The sequence below is a fragment of the Bombina bombina genome, chromosome 8 (assembly GCF_027579735.1).
Source record: "Bombina bombina isolate aBomBom1 chromosome 8, aBomBom1.pri, whole genome shotgun sequence".
Classification (NCBI taxonomy): Eukaryota; Metazoa; Chordata; class Amphibia; order Anura; family Bombinatoridae; genus Bombina; species Bombina bombina.
Genome location: NC_069506.1, coordinates 93,192,631 through 93,218,876, shown reverse-complemented (window position 1 = coordinate 93,218,876; position 26,246 = coordinate 93,192,631). Strand labels below are relative to the sequence as shown.

The following is a 26,246-nucleotide window of genomic DNA, read 5'->3' as shown; positions in this document are numbered from 1 at the left end:
GTGGATCTAAAGGATGCGTATCTGCATATTCCAATCCACAAAACTCATCATCAGTTCCTGAGGTTCGCCTTTCTGGACAAACATTACCAGTTCGTGGCTCTTCTATTCGGTTTAGCCACCGCTCCCAGAATTTTCACAAAGGTGCTAGGGTCCCTTCTAGCGGTCCTAAGGCCGAGGGGCATCGCTGTAGCACCTTATCTAGACGACATCCTAATCCAAGCGTCGTCTCTTTCCAAAGCAAGGGCCCACACAGACATTGTGTTGGCTTTTCTCAGATCTCACGGGTGGAAGGTGAACATAGAAAAGAGTTCACTGTCACCGTCCACAAGGGTTCCTTTTCTGGGAACAATAATAGATTCTGTGGAAATGAAGATCTTCCTGACAGAAGTCAGAAAGCTAAAGCTTCTAAACGTTTGTCGAGTTCTTCATTCTATTCCTCAACCCTCCATAGCTCAGTGCATGGAAGTAATAGGACTAATGGTCGCAGCAATGGACGTGGTTCCTTTTGCTCGAATTCATCTAAGACCATTACAGCTGTGCATGCTCAATCAGTGGAATGGGGACTATACAGACTTGTCTCCCCAAATTCAAGTAGACCAGGTAACCAGGGACTCACTTCTCTGGTGGTTGACCCAGGATCACCTGTCTCAGGGAATGAGTTTCCGCAGACCGGAGTGGGTCATCGTCACGACCGACGCCAGCCTTTTGGGGTGGGGCGCGGTCTAGGACTCCCTGAAAGCTCAGGGCCTATGGTCTCGGGAAGAGTCGCTTCTCCCGATAAACATTTTGGAACTAAGAGCAATATTCTATGCGCTCCTGGCTTGGCCTCAGCTAGCGGAAGCCAGGTTCATAAGATTTCTGTCGGACAACATAACGACTGTTGCGTACATCAATCATCAGGGGGGAACAAAGAGTTCCCTAGCGATGAAGGAAGTAACCAAGATTATCCAATGGGCAGAGAATCACTCCTGCCATCTATCTGCTATTCACATCCCAGGTGTAGACAACTGGGAAGCGGACTATTTGAGTCGTCAGACTTTCCATCCGGGGGAGTGGGAACTCCACCCGGAGGTCTTTGCTGAGTTAACCAAATTATGGGGCATTCCAGACATGGATCTAATGGCGTCCCGTCAGAACTTCAAGATTCCTTGCTACGGGTCCAGATCCAGGGATCCCAAGGCGACTCTAGTGGATGCATTAGTGACGCCTTGGTCGTTCAACCTAGCGTATGTGTTTCCACCGTTTCCTCACCTTCCCAGGCTCATAGCCAGGATCAAACAGGAGAAGGCCTCGTGATTCTGATAGCTCCTGCGTGGCCAGGACTTGGTATGCAGACCTGGTGAATATGTCATCGGCTCCACCATGGAAGCTACCTTTGAGACAGGATCTTCTAGTACAAGGTCCATTCGAACATCCAAATCTAGTTTCTCTGCAGCTGACTGCTTGGAAATTGAACGCTTGATTTTATCCAAACGTTGGTTTTCGAATTCTGTGATAGATACTCTGGTCCAAGCCAGAAAACCTGTGACTAGAAAGATTTACCATAAAATATGGAAAAAATATATCTGCTGGTGTGAATCCAAGGGATTCTCCTGGAGTAAGATTAAAATTCTAAAGATTCTCTCCTTTCTCCAAGAAGGTTTGGATAAAGGGTTGTCAGCTAGTTCTCTAAAAGGACAGATTTCTGCTTTATCTGTCTTGTTACACAAACGACTGGCAGCTGTGACAGATGTACAAGCTTTTGTTCAGGCTTTGGTTAGAATCAAGCCTGTTTACAGACCCATGACTCCTCCTTGGAGTCTAAATTTAGTTCTTTCAGTTCTTCAAGGGGTTCCGTTTGAACCTTTACATTCCATAGATATTAAGTTATTATCTTGGAAAGTTCTGTTTTTGGTTGCTATTTCTTCTGCTAGAAGAGTTTCTGAATTATCTGCTTTGCAATGTAATCCACCCTATCTGGTTTTCCATTCAGATAAGGTTGTTTTGCGTACTAAGCCTGGTTTTCTTCCAAAAGTTGTTTCCAACAAGAATATTAACCAGGAAATAGTTGTTCCTTCTCTGTGTCCGAATCCAGTTTCAAAGAAGGAACGTTTATTACACAATTTAGATGTTGTTCGTGCTTTAAAGTTCTACTTAGAAGCAACAAAAGATTTTAGACAAACCTCATCTTTGTTTGTCGTTTACTCTGGTAAGAGGAGAGGTCAAAAAGCTACTGCTACCTCTCTCTCTTTCTGGCTGAAAAGCATTATCCGATTGGCTTATGAGACTGCCGGACGGCAACCTCCTGACCGAATCACAGCTCACTCTACTAGGGCTGTGGCTTCCACTTGGGCCTACAAGAACGAGGCTTCTGTTGATCAGATATGTAAGGCAGCGACTTGGTCCTCTCTGCACACTTTTGCCAAATTCTACAAATTTGATACTTATGCTTCTTCGGAGGCTATTTTTGGGAGAAAGGTTTTGCAAGCCGTGGTGCCTTCCATTTAGGTAACCTGATTTGCTCCCTCCCTTCATCCGTGTCCTAAAGCTTTGGTATTGGTTCCCACAAGTAATGGATGACGCCATGGACCGGACACACCAATGTTGGAGAAAACAGAATTTATGCTTACCTGATAAATTACTTTCTCCAACGGTGTGTCCGGTCCACGGCCCGCCCTGGTTTCCTAATCAGGTTGACATTTTTTTTCTTTATACACTACAGTCACCACGGCACCCTATAGTTTCTCCTTTTTCTCCTAACCGTCGGTCGAATGACTGGGGGGGCGGAGCCAGAGGGGGCGCTATATGGACAGCTCTTGCTGTGTGCTCTCCTTGCCTTTCCCTGTGGGGGAGAATTTTTCCCACAAGTAATGGATGACGCCGTGGACCGGACACACCGTTGGAGAAAGTAATTTATCAGGTAAGCATAAATTCTGTTTTCATTCCGCTCTGGACCTAACCCACAACATTAACTTTTGAAGGCTTATGAACTCCTTTGGATCAAGTTTCATTGTTATATTTTTTGTGTTCATTTATTTTATTGATACTGCACTTATTTATTCATTTATGTTTTTATTTTTCGTTCGTATCTGCTGATCAGCAATTTTAAATCATTTTTATTCTATGTTTAATAAATATATGCTCTTTACAATTTAATACACGTTTATTATTGAGGCCAAAGTATTTTTGGGAATTCCTATGAGTTTTTCTTGTATAAAATAGGTTATATCACAATTCTCTACATATCAATTTTAGCAGCAAAAATTGTTTTGCAGCGCCAGAGGTTACAAATATCTTATCTCTCTTTTGAGTAAGTTATTTTTTAGTTGTCTGTATATTTGTGGAGAAAGGGGTTCTCCATTACCTACTGGTATATTGATATTTGAGAAAATCTTGCGCAGGGTAACACATTATTCATTCTAACTTTTAGTTAGAGAATATCACAATGATCTCCTTTGTAATGTATTTATAATGAATTTATGAAGAAGGAGAAATTGTTTTTTTTTTTTTGCAGTTAGAGAATGTCACTAGGAGAATCCTTTATCTACGATTCCGTAACCACCAGCTTGTCAGCGTTGAAGGAGGCAACTTTGGGAAAATTAGTAGATTTTAAAACAGGAGGGCCAGATGATGGTGCATGATGGATCCTGCAAACAGTGTTAGATACATGAACTACATCTTTCAAGCCTAGAATGAAAGATGAACAGCCCAATTCACTGGAATGTAAAACTGGAGATTGTTGTCAGGATAGCTAGAAAACAAAAACGTAAATTATGCTTACCTGATAATTTTCTTTTCTTCTGATGGAAAGAGTCCACAGCTGCATTCATTACTATTGGGAAATAAGAACCTGGCCACCAGGAGGAGGCAAAGACACCCTAGCCAAAGGCTTAAATACTCCTCCCACTCCCCTCATCCCCCAGTCATTCAGCCGAGGAACAAGGACCAGTAGAAGAAATATCAGGTGAAAGGTGCCAGAAAAAGAAATAAGGACGCCCCACAAAAAAAATGACGGGTGGGAAGCTGTGGACTCTTTCCATCAGAAGAAAATTATTAGTTAAGCATAATTTATGTTTTTCTTCTTAAATAGAAAGAGTCCACAGCTGCATTCATTACTTTTGGGAAAACAATACCCAAGCTATAGATGACACTGAATGCCAAGACAGGAGGGTACAATTGGCAGCCCATACTGAGGGCACCAGGCCTGAACCCCTACCCAACAATAAACAAACTTTAAAAGGAAAGGCCCCAAGGACACTGACCCGCAGATAGTCCAGAAGCCAAGCTAGAGACCGCAAATCGGACTCAACTGAGCCAACAGTCCTCCAGGAGACACAGTCGCCCAACAGTCGGTCCCTCACCACTCTTCCCACACTAATGAAGAGGACACCAGCCTAAACTCCCACAGGGACAAGGCAAAGGAGAACCCGAAGGAAACCAAAAAGGTCACCACATCCATAAAAGGAAACCTCCAATAGTGAGCCCAGCTCACAAAGACCCAAATGGGCCCAATAGAGAAAAGGAGGCTACGCCTAGACCAAGTGGAACCCGGAATAAGACCGGGCAGAGACACCGAGAAAGTCTTCTCACCAACATCATGCAAGCAGTGAAAGACAACTGAAGACAGAGTCCTCACAGCGACTGAACATAGAATACAACAGTATCCAATCACAAACAAATGTGTAACAGACCCAGAGTCAGAACACAGAATCAACATCAGGACGACACAAAGGATACTCGCTAGTAAGTAGAATCAGCCAACAAGAGAACAGACTGCAAAAAGCAACCCCCAGACAGAGGGCACGCTCTAGGCAACCTAAGCCGCCAGACCTACACACAGTTCTCCAAAAGGGGAAAACCGAACCTTAATCGAGGCCCCCCGAGAAGGAGAGGTTACACCCAGAGCCCGAAGGAGGTGTAATCCTTGCCCCTCTGCCTGTAAATCTAGGGAGCTAGCAACTATGCCCACCTAGATCCTGAAAATGACAATTTATCTCAGAACCCAGACTCAGCCGGACCAACCCAGCATCAGCAGATCTGAAACAGAGGAACAGAAAAACCCTGAAACCAGCTGAAGAACGAGAGGAAGAATGGCCACAGCTATCCCCACAGAGCACGGGTACAACCTGACTCCTAAAACAGACGACAAGGCCGTAGACCCAAAGGTCCTAGCAAAAAAGCCCAACAAAGTCTCAACTTGGAGCCAGCAAGACTCCAGATGGAACGTAACAACCCAGAGAGACACCCCTCTCCAATAAGTTAACCCACAGTTCCAACCTCCTGAATCCAGGAGAAGCCCCCAAAAAGGGACTACAACTCCATAAGAAGGAGAATAACCCCTTAAGAAAGGGATGGAGCCAGAAGGGCAAAATAACTAAAAAACATGTCTGAGTAATACGTTAAGGCACGCAATTCTGTAACGAAAGGCACAACACTCAGGACCAGTTACACCCGCAGGAAACTGTAGAGGCTCCCCCAAGGCGGGAGACCCGGGACAATAGGGCATGAGCACAATCGCAAATAAACGCCTGGACTCTGCAGATGAATAATCGCCAAAAATATGTGGAAGCGAAAACGTGCTGCAACCTCCAGGGGGAACACGCTGCCCTGCATGGAGGAATAATCATAAACTGGGTTACCCGCATGTGTAGAAGTATGGAGCGGTAGGGAACTCGCCTCTCGGAGGACGGGACCCCCAGAGGCGGATGGCTCAGCTGTCCCTTGATTCCCTGAGCCCGAGGAACAAGAAGCTCTCATATGGCATACAGAACATAAATGGTTTAGATGTGTCAACGAGGCCATTCCGTATTTGTCATCAGACACAGAATCTGAATCTGAAATTAAAACAGTCTCAGCATCAGAATCCTCCATAACTGGATAGAGGATATGCAAATATGGACTAAAGAATTAAAATTAAACGACACCTTCCCACGATAACTGAATGGAAAGATAACGTTACACAATTATTGACTCTAGAGAGGTACCACTATGCTCAATCTTAACAACTAGACTTCTATGGCAATGTGAGATTCATATGGGAGGACTATTTGGCATCATAACAAATAAATGTTAAAATATCATAATGACAGCTACGAATAGAATAAGAATTGCAATGTCCAATTTGTACTTATTAATTTATGTTATGTTTTTGGTGGTGTGATTTTTCTTTTCCGCTGAATGTTATGTAGTATTTTTTTTCCAACAATAAAGGAAATTTAAAAAAATAATAAAAAAAAATAGAAAATGAATAAATAAAATTAAACGGCACCTGACACCCACAATGGCTGGGGCACTCACCTCCTCCTATGAACCAGACCCCTGCGGACTAGAATTTCTCCTTCGCTACACGGTCAGGAATGTGGAAATGGAAGACAGAACATAATCACGCCCGGCCATAAGTTGAACCGTACAGTCCAAAAAAGCGCGCCCAACCATAAGGTTGCGTCACTTCCAGAGGCCTTAATGTTCCAAACCATGAGCCCAATTAACACCACACATCAGGTTGAATCACATAACAAACATGATTAAAAAAAACCCTGTTCAATAACCCCCCTCAGGAGATATTAACCCTTGTTTCCAAGATACTAAAGGAGATCACTGAGACCCTTATGTTAAGTTAGACCCGCAAGGTGGTAGCCTCTTGGGAAAACATCTGAATTACAGTACATTCACGAATAAAGTAAAAAGAAACAATCTTACCAGAATCAACGCCGTGGAACAGGAACACGGCCCTTCAAGTGTGACGGATAGAAGCATCGCCTCCGCCATGGACTTGAGAGAAGAAAGCAGGCAGCAGAGCGAAGTTCGACAACGCTTATTGCTTGAGGAGATGTTAACATGAGTCGGGATGATATCGCAGAAAGACTCTCCCTGCATCTCCAGACTCTAACTTTCATCCAAGCCCTCACTAAGAGACTGATAAGATTACTTACAACTCCAGTCACATGTTGAAGAGTACTACCCTCCATAAGAGACAAAATAAATTCTGACATTTCTCTGCTAGCCTCCTGGGACGAAAGGCAAAGAATGACTGGGGGATGAGGGGAGTGGGAGGAGTATTTAAGCCTTTGGCTGGGGTGTCTTTGCCTCCTCCTGGTGGCCAGGTTCTTATTTCCCAAAAGTAATGAATGCAGCTGTGGACTCTTTCCATTTAAGAAGAAAAGAATAGTTGTAAATACTTTACTGAAAAAAAAATAAGCACAGACAAGTGCAGTAGTCCAAAAAAACAGCAAACCATAGGCTGAATGAGGCAAGGAACTGAATTGTGGCAAAAGGTGGATAAAGCTAGAATCTCAACATGTCTAGAAAAATAGATGATATTGGCAAGCAGAGTCTAATAAGACTAATATCAGAAGAAAGACACAGACTATGACTGGGACAGCTGACAGGCACAAAAGGCAGAATGGTGTGAAAGTTGGATAAGAAAAAGTATATAGAAATGACACACAGTTGTCGTAAAAAGGGATGTAGGGCTGTCTGATATAATGAGCAAGCAGTAAGAATGACTCAACAGGTACTGATAGCTGGAACGGCCAAGTGAGAACATCATGGAACATTGGCTAGCAGCAGGTAAATGAGAGAACTTCAAAGTGTTCAATATATACATGTTTTGTTCTGAGAAACTATGAGTGGAATTCCTAAGGAATGCCATGATGCTAAGAAGCCTTCAAACTGGTATGCTGTAAAAAATACAACGGTCACAAAAAGCAGACTGATGTCTTTGGTGAGAATTTACACTCCACAGGGTGACCATGAGCATTACCCAGTTATGCTGTATAAGGTCAACATCTATACAGGACATACATCATCACCATGAGAAAGAAGCATGGATTAGGAAGGGCAATTTGATGCCCTGGGAACGATCTTTAAGATTGTGAGAAAGTACAGTAGAAAGGAAAGAATGTGAAAAAGAGCAATGGGAACTGCCTCTATGGATACTTTCATGAGGCAAATGTCTCTGATCTCTTCCGTTGGCAGAAAATATATGCAAGACAATGGGATTTTAAGCAGAGGTAAGATGAGAGAGATGAGCCCAGAAAAACTCCAAGGAAATAAGTGATCCTGGTGTAAGGAATTAAATAACTATTGGTAAGTTTGACACAATCCAACAGATCTAGAGCGCAAAGGAAAACAGCCAAGATAGTGTAAGATCTTTAATGACAAATTTATTGTAAAATAATATTGTACTCACAAACATAAACCTAAATTACAAGTTGTGTGCTAAACCCGGTGCGTAAATAATGCTAAAAATGTTGTGGTATTTCACTTTCCATAGCGCTGTCATTACAAGTTACAGAAAAACCTTCTTTTGTTGTGCGGTATGTTGTGTTAAGCTCCATACCGCACAAAAGCCAAGGCCTGACTTGACGTGTTCGTGCACGTTTTCCCCCATAGACATCAATGGAGAGAAAGTGTTAGAAAAAAAAAATAACACCTGCGATTGCAGAATGGGGATCGCTATAACGCAATCCCCATTGATGTCTATGGGGACAAGAAAGTTACACCCTAACAAACCCCTAGTCTAAATACCCCTAATCCGCCGCCTCCCGACTTTGCCGACACAAATTAAAATTATTAACCCCCAATCCGCCGTCCACCCGCATTGCTAACACCTAAATAAAGTTATTAACTCCTAAAGTTATTAACTCCTAAAGCGCCGACCCCCCCATCACCAACACTACAAAAAACGTATTAACCCCATAACCGCCGACCCCGCACATCACATAAACTGCCGGGCCCCCACATTGCAACACACTAAATTAACATATTAACCCCTAAAACACCGGCTCCCCACATCGCAAGTACTAAATTAAATCTATTAACCCTTAAACCGCCGCCCCCCCCACATCGCAACACACTAAATTAAACTATTTACCCCTAAACCTAACACCCCCTAAATTTAAATTAAAGTTACAATATAACTACCTTTAAATAAAAATAAAAAACTTACCTGTGAAATTAAAAAAAAAATAAGCTTAAACTATAAATAAACCTCTTAATCTTATACCCCCATTAAAAACAAAAAAGCCACCCCAAAATAAAAACACCGCCTGATCTAACAACTATAAAAGGGCTTTTTGTAGGGAAGCAATCAGTTCTTTTACATAAAAAAATGACAAAGTACCCCCTAACAGTAAAACCCCCCACCCAACCAACCCCCCAAAATAAAAAAACCTAAATCTAAAAAAACCTAAGATACCCATTGCCTCTAAAGGCTTTAGGGCAATGACCTACAAAAGACCCTTTTAAGGGCTATGGTAGTTTACTGTTTAGTGATATTTTGGAGTGTTTTTATTTTGGAGTGGCTTTTTTGGTTTTATAGGGGTATTAGATTAGGTTTAATTTTTATTATTTTGGCTAATTTTGTTTATAATTTTTTGTAATCTTAGATTTTTTTTATTTTTCGTAATGTTAGTGTTTTTTTCTGTGTAATGTTAGTTTTTGTTTAATTTTTTTGTAGTGTTAGGACTTTTTAATTTTGTAACTTAGGTTTTTTATTTTTCGTTTATTTTAGTTTTTTAAAATAGTTATATTAGGTTTATTTATAGTTTATTTATTTATAGTTTAGTAAGTTTTTTTTTTTATTTAAAAGTAGTTATATTGTAACTTTAATTTAAAGTTAGGAGGTGTTAGGTTTAGGGGTTAAAAGTTTAATTTAGTGTGTTGCAATGTGGGCGGCTGGTGATTTAGGGGTTAATAGGTTTATTTTAGTATTTGCGATGTGGGTGCTTGGCGGTTTAGGGGTTAATATGTTTATTTAGTGTTGGCGATGTGGGGGGTTAATACTTTAGTGTTGGCGATGTGGGTGGGAAGCGGGGTTAATACGTTTGAAAAAGTATTTGCTATGCGGGGGATGGCGGTTTAGGGGTTAATAACTTAAATTATGCTTACCTTATAATTTTCTTCTGACGGGGAGAGTTCACAGCTGCATTCATTACTTCTGGGAATTCAGAACCTGGCCACCAGGAGGAGGCAAAGACACCCCATCCAAAGGCTTAAATACCTCCCCACTTCCCTCATCCCCCCGTCATTCTGCCAAGGGAACAAGGAACAGTAGGAGAAATATCAGGGTGAAAAAAGGTGCCAGAAGAATAAAAAACAAATAAACGGCCGCCCCATATAAAAACGTGGGTGGGGAGCTGTGGACTATCCCCGTCAGAAGAAAAGAAAGTTATCAGGTAAGCATATAAAGTTTTTCTTCTTAAATGGGGAGAGTCCACGGCTGCATTGATTACTTTTGGGAAAACAATACCCAAGCTATAGAGGACACTGAATGCAAAAAAAGGGCGGGTAGACGAGGCTGCCCATTCAGAGAGCACCACAGCCTGAAATTACCCAAACACCTGACAAAAACAACTGCTTCACCAGAAACAGAAGGACGAGATCGGGCTCCAGGCCCCAGGCACAGATCCATACCCTAAAAAAAGGGACACTCCCAGACAAAAAAAGAGACTACACAGAAGCAACAGTGACGTCACAATACCAGAATCCAACCCTTCATGACATCCTGCACGCAGGGCAGACCCCACTGAACAGAGGAAGACCTCCGGGGCACTAGGTGGATACTGTGGTATGCCTCAATCTCTCTAAGTCGAGGAGAAACCAAATATAACTGCTTACCCGCCCACAGGCATGGAGAGTGCAGCAGCAGATGGCAAAGGCAATACTGATTGTAGAGGAACCATCCGGCTGCAACAGTCGGCCCAGTAGAAAAACAAATAGCCATCAAGCACGCTTTTAAGGTGCAATAATTGCAACAGATTGCGACTGCAATCTCCCGCTTGCTAGTCAGCTAGACCCATTAGGCTATTTCCAAGTCTCTGATAAGAGAAAAACAAAAACCCCTGAAAGGGCAAGTGTAAGTCTCAGAACCGGAAGAGATGCGATCAGCTATCCAAGACAAGAATATGTCTGGAAAAAACGGACATCCGGAAACCTGAGCTGGCTACAAGGTAGTAACCCCAGAGGAACCATAGGGATACCTCATACGGAGAACCTGCACCCAAGGAGATGCAACCACAGCCACATCCAAAGGCCCTTGGACACTGGACGATCGCTAAGCATCCCAGAGACAGAGAGCATATCTCCTAAAGGCTCGAGGGACAACAAAGTTAGAGCTCAAAACTAGATAATCCAGCTTGAGAAGATAAAATAGTCTCCAAACAATCCCATCAGGATCAACCTCCCGGAAACCCCCAAAGCTCAAGGAATTAACAATGGACGAGCCTCACAATTCCTGTCGAGCGACAGATAAAACCGAGATACCTTAAGTAAGGGCAGCTCCAGGAAAAACTGAGACAAACACATTCTCCAGAGCCCCAAAAACACGGGAGCAGACAAGAAACAGTTGGAGGAAGAAAAAGGCCATAAATGCCCGAACTCCCAGAACAGATGACCCCCCAACCAGCCCCAAGAAGGGGAAAAAAATAAGCCTAAGACATTGCGACCCCTTTAAGGAAGAGTAACCATCATCAAGGCCTCAAAAATACATCCAATAAGAATACCATAGAGGAGATAAAAATTGCCCCAACCTGGTACCCCAGATGTCCAAGGAGTCATCTAAACCTCCCGTCCCATTGGGAATGGAGAACCCTAGCTCCGAGACCAAAGGACCTCCGGAACTCCCAGAGTAATTCTTTAGCAGGATCCGCTTCTGGAACCCCGCCAATAATCAGGAACAGGACAATGAGGACTGAGTACAATCCATCTGATGCCCCACCCAAAAAAAGAAGCGAGACCCAGCCTGACGTCTAGGAACGAAAAGGCCTCCTCTACCATGATTTAGCCCTGCAAGGGGCAGAGCTTCAAAAAACCTTTGAAGACTCATTGATGAACCTCTCCACGGAAATCTTTAATAAAGTCAAACTGTATTCGATCTGAAGAGAAACCAGAGTATAACGAATTCCTCATCCGAGAGAGCAACTCACCACCCAACCAGGACAGCCAGTATACCGGCACCACGTGGATGAAATAGACCTTAAGGAACAGAAAATGGCGCCCAACCAGGACCAGCCTGCTACATAGGGCACTCAGAACTGAGCCAGGCCACAGAAAAATTGAAGCCCCAATAGGAATCGACAAAAGGAACTATAGACATAACAAAGTACTAACCCTTAATATGCAACTTCCGCGGAAGTTCCCAAGCGACCACAAAATCGCTAGTATCAAATTCCAGAGAAGAAATGTTTCCCAACGGAAAAATTATAACTGACATGAGCTTCTCAAAAGGAAATAAAATACATCCTAACCAGATCAAAGAAAAAGAGGGCAGCACCCGCAGGTGAACGCACCACAAGAATGGGCACACTAACAGGACCAGCCAATCAGATACCCCATTCTCCCGAAGCTCAGAACTGGAATAAGATACCCCAAAAAGAAAGTAAATTGGAGACAACAAGGAGATTAACTTCATCCCCCCATGTCTAACCCAGCTTGCCGTTTGGAACAGAAGACGAGGATCCCTCAACCCATCAGGATTGGGATCCTCCAGCACCGCCAAAACATGCCGCAGTAGGACACAAAGACGCACCAGTCTATAACGAAAAGCAAGACTAACCTCCACCAGGGCACCTGATGACCACGACCCCAAGGGTTGGGCCCCTGAAGCTTCAGAGGAAACCACTTCCCCAGATGACTGAATTGACCAAGACGATCTCAAGCCTGACGAGCCCTGGTTAACAGAACACGGACAGTATCTCATTAAAACATCCCTCTCAGGAAGATGTAAATGCGCCAATGCCATAAATATAGCCATGCGGAACCGTGCTGTAACCTCTGGAGGAAACAAGCTGCCTTCCAGAGAAGGGGTAACGGCATTAGAGACACCTGCTTGCATAGCTAAGGAAGGTTCTAAGGCACGCGCCTCACGGGATGTGGTATCCCCAGGGACGGATGGCTCGGCGTACTCTAAGTTCCCTGTTGCGGGAGAAGAGAGCACTCTAAAGCGGCATTCGGAACATAACTGATGGGCATGGATTACCTGGGCCATCTCATACACTTCGCAAGAAGTAGAATCTGAATCAGAGACATCCGTCTCCAAAAAATCAGAATCCTCCATAACTTGGATAGAAATTATGGATAGAAGAAAGAAAAAAATATATATAAACGACACCTTACACCCCCAATGGCTGGGGCACTCACCACCTCCTGTAACCCAGACAACTATCGAAAAGGACTCTCTCCGTTGCCACGTGGTCAGGAATATGGAAATGGAGTGCAGAACGTTACCATGCCTAGTCACAAGGTACACCGTGCAGGCTAGAGAAAAGCGCGCCAAGGCCACAAGAGCCGCACAGCCTGACAAAAAAGGCTGTTATGTTCCGATATAGCCACAAGCCCAAGCGTCACTACACATTAGCAGATAGAATCACATAACAAACATGATTAAGTCCCCCCTGTTCAATAACCCCCCTCAGGAGATATTAGCCCTTGATTCCATAAAGATAAAGGAGTCCCACTGAGACCCTGACTTCTTTGTTTACATTACATTAACACATCAAAGTAAAATGAAACAATCACCGGAATCTACGCCGTGGAACAGGAACACGGCCCTTCAAGTGTGACAGATAGTAGCCTCGCTTCTGACATGGACTTGAGTGAAGAAAGCAGGCAGCGAAACACGTCAACGCTGATTGCTACGGAGCTGTTAACATGAGTCGGGATAGGTTTGCAGAAAGACTCTCCCTGCATCACCGGACTCTAACATTCATCCATGCTCTCACTGAGAGGCCGACAGAACTACTTAAAACTCCAGTCCCATTTCGAAGAGTACTACCCTCCGTAAGAGACTATCCTAATCTGTCAATTCCACACTCAAAAGCCATTTTTTATGTGCGGAATGGAGAGTTGCGGTAAGGCAAAAACGCTTCTCTCTACTCCCACAAGGCACACACACAGTTTGCCTCTTGTGGCCATAACTCTACATAGTTTCCTCACACTGAACTATTAATGAAACTGATGCAACTTAAGTGTAAGAAACATTTAAGGGCATATTTATCAAGCTCGGCTCGCCGGAAACAGAATTTATGAAGCAGCGGCTTCATAACCTGTCCATCTGCTCTGAGGCGGCGGACAGAAATCGACAGAAATCAACCCGATCGAATACGATCGGGTTGATTGACACCCCCTGCTAGCAGCCGATTGGCCACAAATCTGCAGGGTGCGGCATTGCACCAGCAGTTCACAATACAAATTTAAATTTGTACCCCTCCCACTGCAGACAACCTATACAATGGCAATGACTAGAGTTTTAATGGATCGATACCACATATGCAAACACACCTCTAAAATGTCTCCTGTGGCCATTTCAGAATGTCTTATGCAAATACACCTTCTAGTAGACAGCCAATCCAGTGCTGTATGCGTGACAGCAGAGGATCTGTGTATGTGGAGTTTAACCATGATCCAACGGGAGGAGGCTAGGGACCAGTCCCTATGATATTTGTGGCAGGCCCGTGACTAACTCCCACTGGGTGTAACTGTGGCACTACCCAATACTCCATAAACTTCCCTCTGTCCAAGCAGTAGCTCTCTGAGAGCAAAATGGGCCTCAAATCGGTCTAAGGGCCCCTCTCACAGAAAAACATCTGGAGAACCTCCATTCTTCACCTTGCTCCAGTGGAAGCAAAGAAAAAACTGACTGATGTACGAGTGAGGTGGGAGTTTTTTTTAGGACTCTTGGCCATTTCAGAGTGTCTTGCACATATGCAACATAATAAAATGATTCCAAACAATCTTGGAATACTTGCAACAATGTGCAAAAGGCCCTTTTCGGGCTTTATCAAGTGTCTTGAATATGAAAAGGGAAAACTGGTCTTGAAAAGGTGAATACTGGTGTGAGAAATAGCTGAAAATACGCTATTGTGATTGCAATGAAAAGAGGCCTTTTGCCAGAGAAAGAGCAGAAAAGGCCTCAGGCGATAGCTTGCGAGCGACCCCCTAGTGTACTATTGAAAACATCTGAGAAATTATTGCTAAAGTGCTGGAGTAATTTAGTATTATATATTTTTAGTTAACAAAAGCTAAGAGAACTGCTATGAAAAAAAAATGTTTTTTTTGTAAAGCGTTATGATCTCCATAATACAGGGAGTGCAGAATTATTAGGCAAATGAGTATTTTGACCACATCATCCTCTTTATGCATGTTGTCTTACTCCAAGCTGTATAGGCTTGAAAGCCTACTACCAATTAAGCATATTAGGTGATGTGCATCTCTGTAATGAGAAGGGGTGTGGTCTAATGACATCAACACCCTATATCAGGTGTGCATAATTATTAGGCAACTTCCTTTCCTTTGGCAAAATGGGTCAAAAGAAGGATTTGACAGGCTCAGAAAAGTCAAAAATAGTGAGATATCTTGCAGAGGGATGCAGCACTCTTAAAATTGCAAAGTTTCTGAAGCGTGATCATCGAACAATCAAGCGTTTCATTCAAAATAGTCAACAGGGTCCAAGAAGCGTGTGGAAAAACCAAGGCGCAAAATAACTGCCCATGAACTGAGAAAAGTCAAGCGTGCAGCTGCCAAGATGCCACTTGCCACCAGTTTGGCCATATTTCAGAGCTGCAACATCACTGGAGTGCCCAAAAGCATAAGGTGTGCAATACTCAGAGACATGGCCAAGGTAAGAAAGGCTGAAAGACAACCACCACTGAACAAGACACACAAGCTGAAACGTCAAGACTGGGCCAAGAAATATCTCAAGACTGATTTTTCTAAGGTTTTATGGACTGATGAAATGAGAGTGAGTCTTGATGGGCCAGATGGATGGGCCCGTGGCTGGATTGGTAAAGGGCAGAGAGCTCCAGTCCGACTCAGACGCCAGCAAGGTGGAGGTGGAGTACTGGTTTGGGCTGGTATCATCAAAGATGAGCTTGTGGGGCCTTTTCGGGTTGAGGATGGAGTCAAGCTCAACTCTCAGTCCTACTGCCAGTTTCTGGAAGACACCTTCTTCAAGCAGTGGTACAGGAAGAAGTCTGCATCCTTCAAGAAAAACATGATTTTCATGCAGGACAATGCTCCATCACACGCGTCCATGTACTCCACAGCGTGGCTGGCAAGAAAGGGTATAAAAGAAGAAAATCTAATGACATGGCCTCCTTGTTCACCTGATCTGAACCCCATTGAGAACCTGTGGTCCATCATCAAATGTGAGATTTACAAGGAGGGAAAACAGTACACCTCTCTGAACAGTGTCTGGGAGGCTGTGGTTGCTGCTGCACGCAATGTTGATGGTGAACAGATCAAAACACTGACAGAATCCATGGATGGCAGGCTTTTGAGTGTCCTTGCAAAGAAAGGTGGCTATATTGGTCACTGATTTGTTTTTAAATGTCAGAAATGTATATTTGTGAATGTTGAGATGTTATATTGGTTTCACTGGTAAAAATAAATAATTGAAATGGGTATATATTTGTTTTTTGTTAAGTTGCCTAATAATTATGCACAGTAATAGTCACCTGCACACACAGATATCCCCCTAAAATAGCTATAACTAAAAACAAACTAAAAACTACTTCCAAAACTATTCAGCTTTGATATTAATGAGTTGTTTGGGTTCATTGAGAACATGGTTGTTGTTCAATAATACAATTAATCCTCAAAAATACAACTTGCCTAATAATTCTGCACTCCCTGTACATATATACTGCATGGTTTTTAGATGATAAGATAGTTTGTTTTTGTTGGATGATAATTTCTTTTTTTCTTCAACTTTTGAAAGACATGATACCATTCACCCTTTAAAATAAAATGGTGGCTTGTCTGCCTTGTCTAAAGTCTGCCTCACCTTCTTATATTCATTGGTGCTACACTTTCCCATGTGTTTGCCTTTGGGTTATATCTCTCAACAGAGTTCAGACAGCTGGTCCCATCATTGCCTCCAGCTACATAGAGCATTCCCTCCAGCACTGCCACTCCAGCACTGCTTCGACGGCTCAGCATATTGGAGATTGGGGTCCAAGTATTTACCTAGAAAGAAAAAAAAATTGTGAAGTCAACTTAATGCCTAACACTTTGTATCTATTTGTACAGTATTTATACAGTAAGTTACCTGATTCTGACTGCAATTCACGGGCACAACCTTCAGCCCTTAAAGGTACAGTAAACACCATGAGATTTTTATATATATTGTTTACATATACATATTGAAACAACTTTGTAATATACTTTCACTATTTATTTTGCCCCTATGTAATTTAGCTCTGAAAATTGAGGATTTCCAAATTCTCAGAACTTTTTAAAAAAAATAATATTTATTGAAGTTTAATTCACCGCATACAAGCAATGTATTTCAATACAATCAATACAAAACATAATTGATTAAAAAAAAACTCATCAAAATTATAGAGCATTGATTAGGACTAATAGTGAACATCATATTTGCTGGTTAAACGGTAAGCCTTCTAAATAACAAATGAGGCCGCTTTGGACTTCGCAGAATAGAAACAAAGCTATAGAAGACTGCCATGGACAATAGGGGCCACTCTTGGGTCCCAAATAGTGAACCTTGGTTTATTGTTTTATAAGATATATAAAAAGTAAAACTAGGAATGAGATATATATATTAGCTTAGAGAGTAAGCTTTTTGAACCACTCTGGTTCAGCACAAAACTTAAAGTGAAGGTCAACTTTGATGAATGAAAGTTTTAAAAAATACTATTAAAAACAGGGGCACTTTCATTCATCAAAGTTTAGAAAGCAGCGGTTTTGTTTAAAAACTTACCTTTCTTCTCTTCACCCCTGCACGGAGATCTTCTCTTCACACGTCAGCAATGACTAATCTGGCTTCCTCCAATCACGGCATGACCTCAGGCAATGATTCTTCTGGGGGGAAAGCCGTGATTGGAGGAAACCAGATTAGTCATTGCTGACGTGTGAAGAGAGGATCTCCAAGCGGGGGAAGCTGCTCTGGCTGTGAAGAGAAGAAAAGGTAAGTTTATAAACAAAACGGCTGCTTTCTAAACTTTGATGAATGAAAGTGCTCCTTTTTTAATAGTATTTTAAAAAAACAGGCTTTCATTCATCAAAGTTTACCTTCACTTTAAGGATTGGAGACATTCACACTTAGGTATTAAGCATCGATGTAGGGTTACAATAAGAAAGAAAAACGATTATCTAGGATCAAGTTGGTGATATGACTCATTCAGTGGTTAGCAGTGTACCCCATTAATCCAAGATTCTGTGGCTCATGGGCCCTCAGACCCTATATTTAAAATGGGATGGGGACAGAGTAGGAAGTAAAGAAAAACTGAGCAAACTGCATTGAGACCTGTTATAAAACTGGAAGATCTGTTCCCTATTTGAAATAACAAGCTGATATAACCGTTAGGCTCAGTGAACATGTATAATATCCATGAAGAACATCTTAATTTGCATGTCTGTTATTTGGAGTTAGGGTATAATAGCAGAGGAGTGTCTACTTATATTAAAACTTATTGAGAGGATCATAAAGACTATAGGTGTGGGGTGGGCTATCCACTTATAATTAAGATATAAACTTAAACAAAGTTTAAGTCAGGCTATAGAAAACATGTTTTGAGACTTCAAAACATGTTTTCTGTAGCCTGACTAATGCTGACTAATAACTGGAGTAGGGATCAGCACTAATAAGTAAGGCATATTATGATGAAATAGCAATATGTAACTATATGACTTTTAGTAGCTTCTCTAGATCAATGCAATTATACCAAGGGTCTGAATATGGATTCAAGTCATGCTAATGTGATGATAACCACTCTGACAATCTTTGTAAGGACTGTGTGTATAACATAGTATATGAATAATAATGAGATCCCAACAATAGTGACTTGCTGTCATAGCAAGGAAAATTTCCATGTTAAATAGGTCTGACTGCCTCGGCCTCCGACAGCCTAACCCTGATCTAGACAGCAGGGTGAGCGAGTTCAGTAGGATTTAAAATCCACAGAAAACATTAAAAACTAGTATAGTGGTATAGTGATATTGTACAGCTGTGTATTTCATTTACAATAATTGTAGACCATACCTACCTAGCAGTTACAAGGAAGCAAGTACATGTCACAAATCAAGCCTCCAGACTAAAAAGAAAAGGTCTGGGAGGCATTCTGCTCCAAAGGGCTGTGCAGGGATTTGAACCGCTCTGTGTTTATTACTCTGCTTGTAAGTTGAGCCACAGCCAGTTCTAGCAGTTTAGGAGTTTCAAATGCAATAGCATGCCACTTTAAAGATCTGTGAAATGAGTACTTGTCTTACTTGTATTTACACCTGTGCAAAAGACAGGTGCTCTCAATTTTGGATTTACTCAGAACTAATCCTGTACAAAACCTCCCTATTTAAGGCTGGCTGTTAGGCTGCATATTGTCTTCACAAGCAAGAACCTGTTTCCTGTACTTCAGTACATATTTGGATGAAGACTTTACCTTTGCACCTGTTTGCAAGGTTGTTTCCTGCTTTGTGCAAATCCTAAACTTCAGTTATTACCAGGAGAAAGACTTTACCTTTAAACCTGCTACCTGTTTACAAGGTTGTTTCCTGCTTTGTGCAATACCTGCTCTTCAGTTATTACCATGAGAAAGACTTTACTTTTAAACCTGTTACCTGTTTACAAGGTTGTTTCCTGCTTTGTGCAAATCCTAAACTTCAGTTATTACCAGGAGAAAGACTTTACTTTTAAACCTGTTACCTGTTTACAAGGTTGTTTCCTGCTTTGTGCAAAGCCTGCTCTTCAGTTATTACCAGGAGAAAGACTTTACTTTTAAACCTGTTACCTGTTTACAAGGTTGTTTCCTGCTTTGTGCAAATCCTGCACTTCAGTTATTACCAGGAGAAAGACTTTACCTTTAAAACTGTTACCTGTTTACAAGGTTGTTTCCTGCTTTGTGCAAATCCTGCACTTCAGTTATTACCAGGAGAAAGACTTTACCTTTAAACCTGCTACCTGTTTACAAGGTTGTTTCCTGCTTTGTGCAATTCCTGCTCTTCAGTTATTACCATGAGAAAGACTTTACTTTTAAACCTGTTACCTGTTTACAAAGTTGTTTCCTGCTTTGTGCAAATTCTAAACTTCAGTTATTACCAGGAGAAAGACTTTACTTTTAAACCTGTTACCTGTTTACAAGGTTGTTTCCTGCTTTGTGCAAAGCCTGCTCTTCAGTTATTACCATGAGAAAGACTTTACTTTTAAACCTGTTACCTGTTTACAAGGTTGTTTCCTGCTTTGTGCAAATCCTAAACTTCAGTTATTACCAGGAGAAAGACTTTACTTTTAAACCTGTTACCTGTTTACAAGGTTGTTTCCTGCTTTGTGCAAAGCCTGCACTTCAGTTATTACCAGGAGAAAGACTTTACCTTAAAACCTGTTACCTGTTTACAAGGTTGTTTCCTGCTTTGTGCAGTTATTACCAGGAGAAAGACTTTACCTTTTGAATCTGCATCTCTGCTTACTTGTTTGTTCCTTTCCACTCCTGGCGTATGTGGACATAACATACCTGAATAGTATATATTTAAAATACCCTGCAAGTATTTGCTCAATCAAAGTATTTTGTTATTTTAAAATAAATCTGATATATTTTCAATCTATATGGCTCATTTAAAGCAACTGTTCCAGACAATGAGGCTCTCACATAATATCCTGAGACAGAACATGACAGTAATGATGTCAAGTCGTTTGCCTATGCTCAGGCAAGGAAGAAACAGTTCTTGTGTTAGGAACCAATAAACTTTAGGACCATTATTTATGTATGTACTATATCTGTAGCCCTACGTGTTATCCTATTTCAATAACAGGGTAGTATTCAAAATGTACAGAAGAGTAGTATGGTAATCCACAAGGCTGCTCTCCATATTTAGTATTATGTGTGATAAAATAGTTAGCTAATCTATAGGATATTCCATAACCCCATACCATTCCTCTTTTCTAAGCGCATCCCCTCCATTTCCCTTTCCTACATGTCCCCTTAATAGCACTCTTTATTTTATATGCACACTACTTTAAACTAGAAAATGTGGGTTCCCTTTCTAGTACAAAACTACATTGTTTTTCTTTTCTTTTAATTGTATCACACTGTTATAAGTACTATTTTGTGCATTACTGTAAATGTCTATTAACCCAATAAAAATATTTAAAAAAATAAATAAAAAATAGTTAGCTAATATCAGGCAATAAAATGTACCAAACTCTTATATAAAAAAAACCTTAAAAATAACCATATAAAATAATACCCAAAACAGACATGATAGATAAATATCCCAAACTTCAGACTTATAAGTCATCATTAGGAGTTTCAAAAAAGCAACAAGCAAGCATATTTGGTATAACCCAGACTTTGGAAAGCCAAGGCAATAGATCTTTAAGTGTAGTCAGTTCTACAGACAGTAGTATGAGCTATTACCCATTAACCAGATAGTGCATCTGTAGGAGTTCATCCGATACCTATTTTGACCAAACCTCGCTTTTTCAACCAATATGTCCCAGGGAGATGCTTTGCTACGGTCCCTGTTAATCCGTATCAGGCCAACACAACACTGGATGTTTGGAGGTGATGGGAATAATAAGAAAGGGTGTGTTTGCGACCATGGTTCTTCTTGGACTTTAGGAAAGGTACCATCTAGGGATCTCCCGGTCGAGCATGTCTTGGTCCCATACAGTGCTAATAAGGTTGAATTAGCGGCCCCAAAATCGCACTCTCCTTGGCGCATCAAGAAAATGCCGTTTTCAATTTTTCCTTCTGGATGTTGAGCCGCAATCTCTGTGTTTCCTATTACGGGCTCTCCAATTTCTAATGCAGAGTCCTTCTTAGAGTTCTCTGAAGTATAAGGCGCTGAGGTTGTAAAGCGCTACCATCTCCATATTCTGCCTGCGTGGACTCTGGCTGAGTAGTTAGCAGAGAGATATAGCTGTCCCCACTGTTGATCACCATGTGTAGAGTTTTGTCAGAAGCGGCTTGATGATCCGCAAGTAAGCATCGAAGTGCCTCAAGGATGTTTAAAGCATTCTCTATGATAATCCTATGTAGGGATTGTTAGACAGGTACTCAGAGTGGTGAAAGCAGTGATTTGCAAGATGACACTGCAAATAACGACACCCGGGGGTCTGTGCGGAGGCCAAAACCTCTGAAGTCCACCGGAAGGCTGAAACTTACTCCAAATTGGAAAGAAATAGCCTTATTCTGGTGGGTATACATCACTGAAGCATATGTCACAGAAATTTGCTCTTGATGCAGTGATAAGGATTAGTTTCTTTGTAGGTTAGAGCTGAGGTCTGGAGCAGCAAACAAACATGCGACCTGTCATGGCCGCCGCCCGGAAGTTTCCCTAATTCTCAGAACTTTAAATGCATTAAGGCTAATCCTGGTACATATATTTACCTAACTGGGTTTAACTGTCAACAACTGCAAAACACTTCACTTTATACTAATATAAAGACTGTGGTTAGTTAAGCCCAGATTGGGTTCTTCATATAAGGCAAGTGGTGAATGGAGTAAATTGCAGTAAAATAATGTTAATTTGTTTTAAAAATGTTTAGACTTGGCCGATATATTATTCTATAGCACAACAGAAATGTCTTGTAATTACAAGGTGTTTACTGTCCCTTTAAATAAAAAATAAACTTTCATGATTCAAATAGAGCGTACAATTTTAAACAGCTTTCCATTTTACTTCTATTATCTAATTTGCTTTGTTCACTCTATGTCCTTTGTTAAAAAAAATACCTAGGTAGGCTCAGGCAGTAGCAATGCACTACTGGGTGCTATCTGGTATATGCCTCTTGTCATTGGATAACTGATAATGTTTAGCTAGCTCTCAGTAGTGCACTGTAGCTGCTTCAACAAAGGACACCAAGACAATAAAGCAAATTTAATAATAGAAGTAAACTGGAAAGGTGTTTAAGATCGTGTGCCAGATTACGAGTGGAGCACAATATTATTTGCGCTCCACTCAGTAATAACAAAGCACGTCACGTTCGCATTGCCGAAAGCCAAGCGCTCATGAGAGCGCGCTTTAATAGGCACCAGTGGGAGCCTCGTTTTCATGCCAGCAGCCACAGCCCACCACCTAGCCCAGTGGGCAAATCACGCAGCATTGGGCAGCAATTAATAAATGTATATCAAAATAAGCATATACTGTATATTTATAGAGAAAACACAGTCCCCTATTGACCTCCATGTAAAGGCACTTTAAGTGCCGTTTTTTCACTTTAAACCCTTAAACTGTTTTGTGCAGTTTTTTTTTTAAATGCTCATACTTTTCTATTATGTTAATAAACTGTCCTCTTTGGTTAAAAATAATAAGTTGCCCCCAAAATAAAGGTCTGACCTCTGCATAAAGTGAACCTGCAAGCTTGCAGTCACATTAACCAGCCTCAAATTGTGCCCTTTACGTGTGCACGTTAAGATAGCGCTCCACTTGTAATCTGGCCCTGTATGTTTTATCTGAATCATGAAAAAAAAATATTGGATTTCATGTCCCTTTAAAGTGATATTAAAATAAAATGTTTCCATCATGCATATCAAAGAGCAGCAACTAAACATGTTACAAACATAATTTATGCTTACCAGATAAATTCCTTTCCTTCCGGATAGGGAGAGTCCACGGCTTTATTCCTTACTGTTGGGAAATACAACACCTGGCCACCAGGAGGAGGCAAAGACACCCCAGCCAAAAGCTTAAATATCCCTCCCACTTCCCTCATCCCCCAGTCATTCTTCCGAGGAACAAGGAAAAGTAGGAGAAACATTAGGGTATAAATGGTGCCAGAAGAATAAAATAAATAATAGGGGACCTCCCATAGACAAGAAAAAACGGGAGGGGGCCGTGGACTCTCCCTATCTGGAAGGAAAGGAATTTATCTGGTAAGCATAAATTATGTTTTCCTTCCTAAGATAGGGAGAGTCCACGGCTTCATTCCTTACTGTTGGGAAAACTATACCCAAGCTCCAGAGGACAATGAATGACTAACGGGAAGGAACAAAAAGGAAGAGGCGGACCCTACTCTGAGGGCACAACAGCATGAAACTGTTTTCTCCCGAAAGCTGCTTCAGCAGAAGAAAAAACATCAATCTTGTAAACTTTTGAATAAGTATGTAAGGAGGACCAGGTAGCCGCCTTACAAATCTGATCCATAGAGGCCTCATTCTTAAAGGCCCAAGAGGAAGCCACTGCTTTAGTGTAATGAGCCGTTATCCTCTCAGGAGGACGATGTCCCGCTGTCTCGTAAGCTAAGCGGATGACACTCCTTAACCAAAAAGATAGGGAAGTTGAAGTAGCCTTCTGCCGCTTACGCTTGCCTGAATAGACAACAAACAAAGAGGAAGATTGTCTAAACTCCTTAGTAACCTGAAGATAAAACTTCAAGGCGCGAACCACATCCAAATTGTGAAGTAAGCATTCCTTCGATGAAGAAGGATTAGGACACAAGGAAGGAACCACAATCTCCTGATTGATGTTGTGATCTGACACAACCATATGAAGAAAACCTAATTTAGTACGTAAAACTGCCTTATCTGTATGAAAAATCAGATAAGTGGGCTCACATTGCAAAGCAGAGATCTCAGAAACTCTGCGTGCAGAGGCAATAGCCAATAATAAAAAAAAAAAACTTCCAAGATAACAATTTAATGTCAACGGAATGCAGAGGCTCAAACGGAACCTGTTGCAAAGCCCGAAGAACAAGATTTAGGCTCCAAGGAGGAGCCCCAGATTTAAACACAGGTCCTAATCAGAGCCTTAACAAAGGACTGCACGTCTGGAAGTTCAGCCAGTCTCTTGTGCAATAAGATCGACAGAACCGAAATCTGTCCCCTCAGGTAACTAGCTGAAAGGTCCTTCTCCAGCCCATCCTGGAGAAAAGATAAGATCTTGGCAACCTTAACTCTGTGCAAGGAAAAACCACACTCTTCACACCAGCATAAGTAGGTCCTCCACACCTTGTGGCAGATACGCAGAGTAACTGGTTTACAAGCTTGAATAAGAGTATCAATAACACTCTCAGAGAAACCTCTCCTGGCTAAGACTAAGCCTTCAATCTCCACGCAGTCACCCTCAGAGAATCTAGATTTTTTTTTTGCAAAAAAAATTTTTTTATTGAGGTTTTAGAAAATATTACAAACACAATCATCGGTAGGTAAGAACAGAATTATAGTTAGACACACAATTTCAGCGTATAATTATAGTAGAAAGGTAGTGCCATAATAATATATCATAAAAATAATTGAAACAGTAATAACACTATGCCTATATAGTGGATGGCTTAAAACTATTACTCCACTCATCTGTTAAAGGGTATGTCATTGTACAAAAAGGAACCAATAAGTGGAAGTGACAGTCTAGAGTAAATCAAACCAGTATGTCCAAAGAAATTCTGTAAAATGCGTAACAAAACCTTGATTTTATAATATGAAGTGAAAAAGAACATTGATGATCCCCCTATTGCGGTAAGAAACATTAAATGATTAATTCAGGTATGAATGGGGCAATAGTGGGGAATTGGCATTATGGTTTATGGGGGAAGGGAGATGCAGCGGGCAAGAGCCGCTCTAGATTAAATAAGGGGGGAAGGAGGGGGGGCGGAGCCAACTAGGATGCCAAACAAGTGAAACCATTGAGTCACTAAGTGTTGGGTATAAAACCGGTAGGGATATCGTCTTTCGATGTTACAATTATATTTAAGGGAGAAAAGCTAAGGTATTTTGCTCTATTTCATTGTATGTACTATATAATAACGTTATGTAGCAGGTTAGACTATCACATAGAGTAAAGATAAATGATCTGCAAGGAAGGAATAGGAGGAGGGGGTGTATGAGAAATGTTACAGAGGTGTTACAGACAATAATATAGCCTATCTGGAAAACAGTAGTTAGGGTGGTGTAGTGACTAAGAGTATGAAAAGGGCATGGTATATCATTAATCCTATTTATACTAAATGAGTTTTCTAGTCGTGGTCGTGAATAGGGCTATGTTCAGGTGTTAAATAAGAGTATTAAAGAAAACTACCCATTCAGAGATTTCAGCTGACATCTAGTGATAACATAGATATTGTCATACTATATTTCCATAATAATAAATGGACCTGAGCTCTATAAATCACTTTGTGATGAATCAAAGGAAGAATCAGTCCCAGGGTCTGTTTAATAGCATATAGATAAGCCCCTAGATACATAGTAGAGTCTTGTGTTACATTAGAAAAAGTGGATAAGCAACTAGAGAACCACAAGGGAGTTATAGACTTCTGGCTGTGGAGGTACCGTTACCAAATATAGGCGTGGTATTATATTGGATCATGAGACTAGATAGAG

General features: G+C 41.4%; 1 protein-coding gene and 1 non-coding gene across 2 annotated transcripts in view; both read right to left on the bottom strand.

Moving 5' to 3' along the window:
* Positions 1 to 26,246, bottom strand: part of KLHL17 (kelch like family member 17) — a 607,468-nt gene that overhangs the window by 12,344 nt on the left and 568,878 nt on the right. Inside the window, exon 10 of the mRNA XM_053690457.1 lies at positions 16,763 to 16,944. Coding sequence (XP_053546432.1) covers positions 16,763 to 16,944 — 182 coding nt within the window. The remainder of the gene's footprint in view (positions 1 to 16,762; positions 16,945 to 26,246) is intronic.
* Positions 11,763 to 11,875, bottom strand: LOC128639293 (U5 spliceosomal RNA). The gene has a single exon (XR_008399162.1). It is a non-coding gene; the product is annotated as a U5 spliceosomal RNA (small nuclear RNA).